At 42.4% G+C, this 2,010-nt stretch overlaps 1 protein-coding gene across 1 annotated transcript; it reads left to right on the top strand.

Moving 5' to 3' along the window:
* The first annotated feature begins 224 nt into the window (after positions 1 to 224).
* On the top strand, positions 225 to 1,188 carry LOC102506904 (olfactory receptor 9K2). The gene is given in 2 exon segments (XM_006182473.2): positions 225 to 548; positions 550 to 1,188. Coding segments are annotated over 2 exon segments (942 nt in total). The 5' UTR covers positions 225 to 245.
* Positions 1,189 to 2,010: the final 822 nt, after the last annotated feature.

Below are 2,010 nucleotides of genomic sequence, written 5' to 3' on the forward strand. Positions count from 1 at the left end.
AAAGGCATTGCATTCAACTATGAGGAAAAAGATTTAATTATACCACTTGTATGAAATAGGGTATAACAAAACTAACCAATTGGAACTTGCTTAAATTTAACTCACGGAAATATTTAAGGTTAAAATAAACAATGCATATAGAATAGCTTTGTAAATCCTAATACTGTAAGAAATTATCTGTAGCTAGGATGTAAGCCAAGCATTCATTTGTTTATTTTGCCTGTCTGTATCAGCAAGTTTCTGCCATGGGAGACAGGGGAACAAGCAATCACTCAGAAGTGACTGACTTCATTCTTGTAGGCTTCAGGGTCCGCCCAGAGCTCCACATTCTCCTCTTCCTGCTATTTCTGCTGGTCTACGCCATGATCCTCCTAGGGAATGCTGGCATGATGGCCATTATCATGACTGATCCCCGGTTGAACACACCAATGTACTTCTTCCTAGGCAACCTCTCCTTCATTGATCTCGTCTACTCATCTGTCATTGCACCCAAAGCTTTGGTCAACTTCTGGTCTCAGAGCAAGTCCATCTCCTTTGCAGGCTGTGTGATCCCAGCTCTTTCTTTTTGCCCTCTTCATTGTGACTGAGGGGTTTCTCCTGGCAGCCATGGCTTATGACCGCTTCATTGCCATCTGCAACCCACTCCTCTACTCTGTCCAGATGTCAGCACGTCTCTGTGCTCAGTTGGTGGCTGGCTCCTATTTCTGTGGCTGCATCAGCTCAGTTCTGGAGACCAGCATGACATTTACTTTATCCTTTTGTGCTTCTCGGGCCATTGACCACTTCTACTGTGATGTTCGCCCACTTCAGAGAATATCTTGTTCGGACCTCTTCATCTATAAAATGATTTCTTTCTTCTTATCTGGCATCATTATCTTGCCTACCATCATCGTTATTATTGTTTCTTATTTGTGTATCGTGTCCACAGTTGTGAAAATACGCTCCACCGAGGGGCGTAAGAAAGCCTTCTCCACCTGCAGCTCTCACCTGGGAGCCGTCAGTGTGCTGTATGGTGCTGTCTCTTTCATGTATCTCACTCCTGACAGATTTCCTGAGCTGAGTAAAGTGGCCTCCTTAGGTTACACCCTAGTCACTCCCATGTTGAATCCTTTGATTTACTCTCTGAGAAACAGAGATGTCAAAGAGGCTATAAACAAACTTTTAGAGAAGAAAAGTACTATTCAGTGATTATTATTACTCTTCCATTAATGGTGTTGTGGCTGTTTATTCTGTACTCCTTCTGGCCATCAATGACAGTTAGCTCAAGAGAGCCTCTACTGCATGAGGTACTAATTGACTAAAGGAATTCCACAGTGATTTTCCTGGTGGTTTTAACCAAAAGAGCAGTGGCCATAATGGTTTTAAGGAAAGGGTGTCTCTCTGTGCCACAGGATGTAACTGCTGACTATAACACCCTATTAGTTGATGGTGGTCCCTGTGTTTTTAGTTGAATACCCCAAGGACATTCCCTTTCTTTTCATATACAAAAAAGAAAAAGGGAATTGGATAACTGGCTTGGCCAAGGGCAGGTGGGCTCATCAAATTCTTTTTTAAGGCCTTGAAAGCTATGTTGTGTACTTCTTAACCATGAAATTGGGTCTGCATTGGTACTGTGGAGGAAATACTGCAACAAAAGATACCTGGGATGCACTATATCAAGAAGTACCATTGGACACAGAACAAATAAAAGATGTCAAAGGACCATTTAATTCACTTGGTGGGTTACTTTGATAATTACTGTCAAATTCTAGAATTGTTTTCCTTTTTTGGAATTAGCCATCTCAGCATGCTATTTCTCTAAGAAGCCTCAGCCTAGTAAATGGGTGGAAGAGGGAACTAAGGAGAAAAGAGTGAGTACCTCCCAAAGGGCCTAAACAAAGGGAATAGGTTCAGAGACAGGAACCTCTTGAAGCTCATTAGAGATCCCACTGTTTGAACTGTTTTAGTTCTCAGAGGAAGGGACCTCTTTATAGTAGTGGGCTTGAGCACTTATGCTGTGGCTCTGGTGTC

Source organism: Camelus ferus, chromosome 12, assembly GCF_009834535.1.
Source record: "Camelus ferus isolate YT-003-E chromosome 12, BCGSAC_Cfer_1.0, whole genome shotgun sequence".
In the NCBI taxonomy this organism is placed as follows: Eukaryota; Metazoa; Chordata; class Mammalia; order Artiodactyla; family Camelidae; genus Camelus; species Camelus ferus.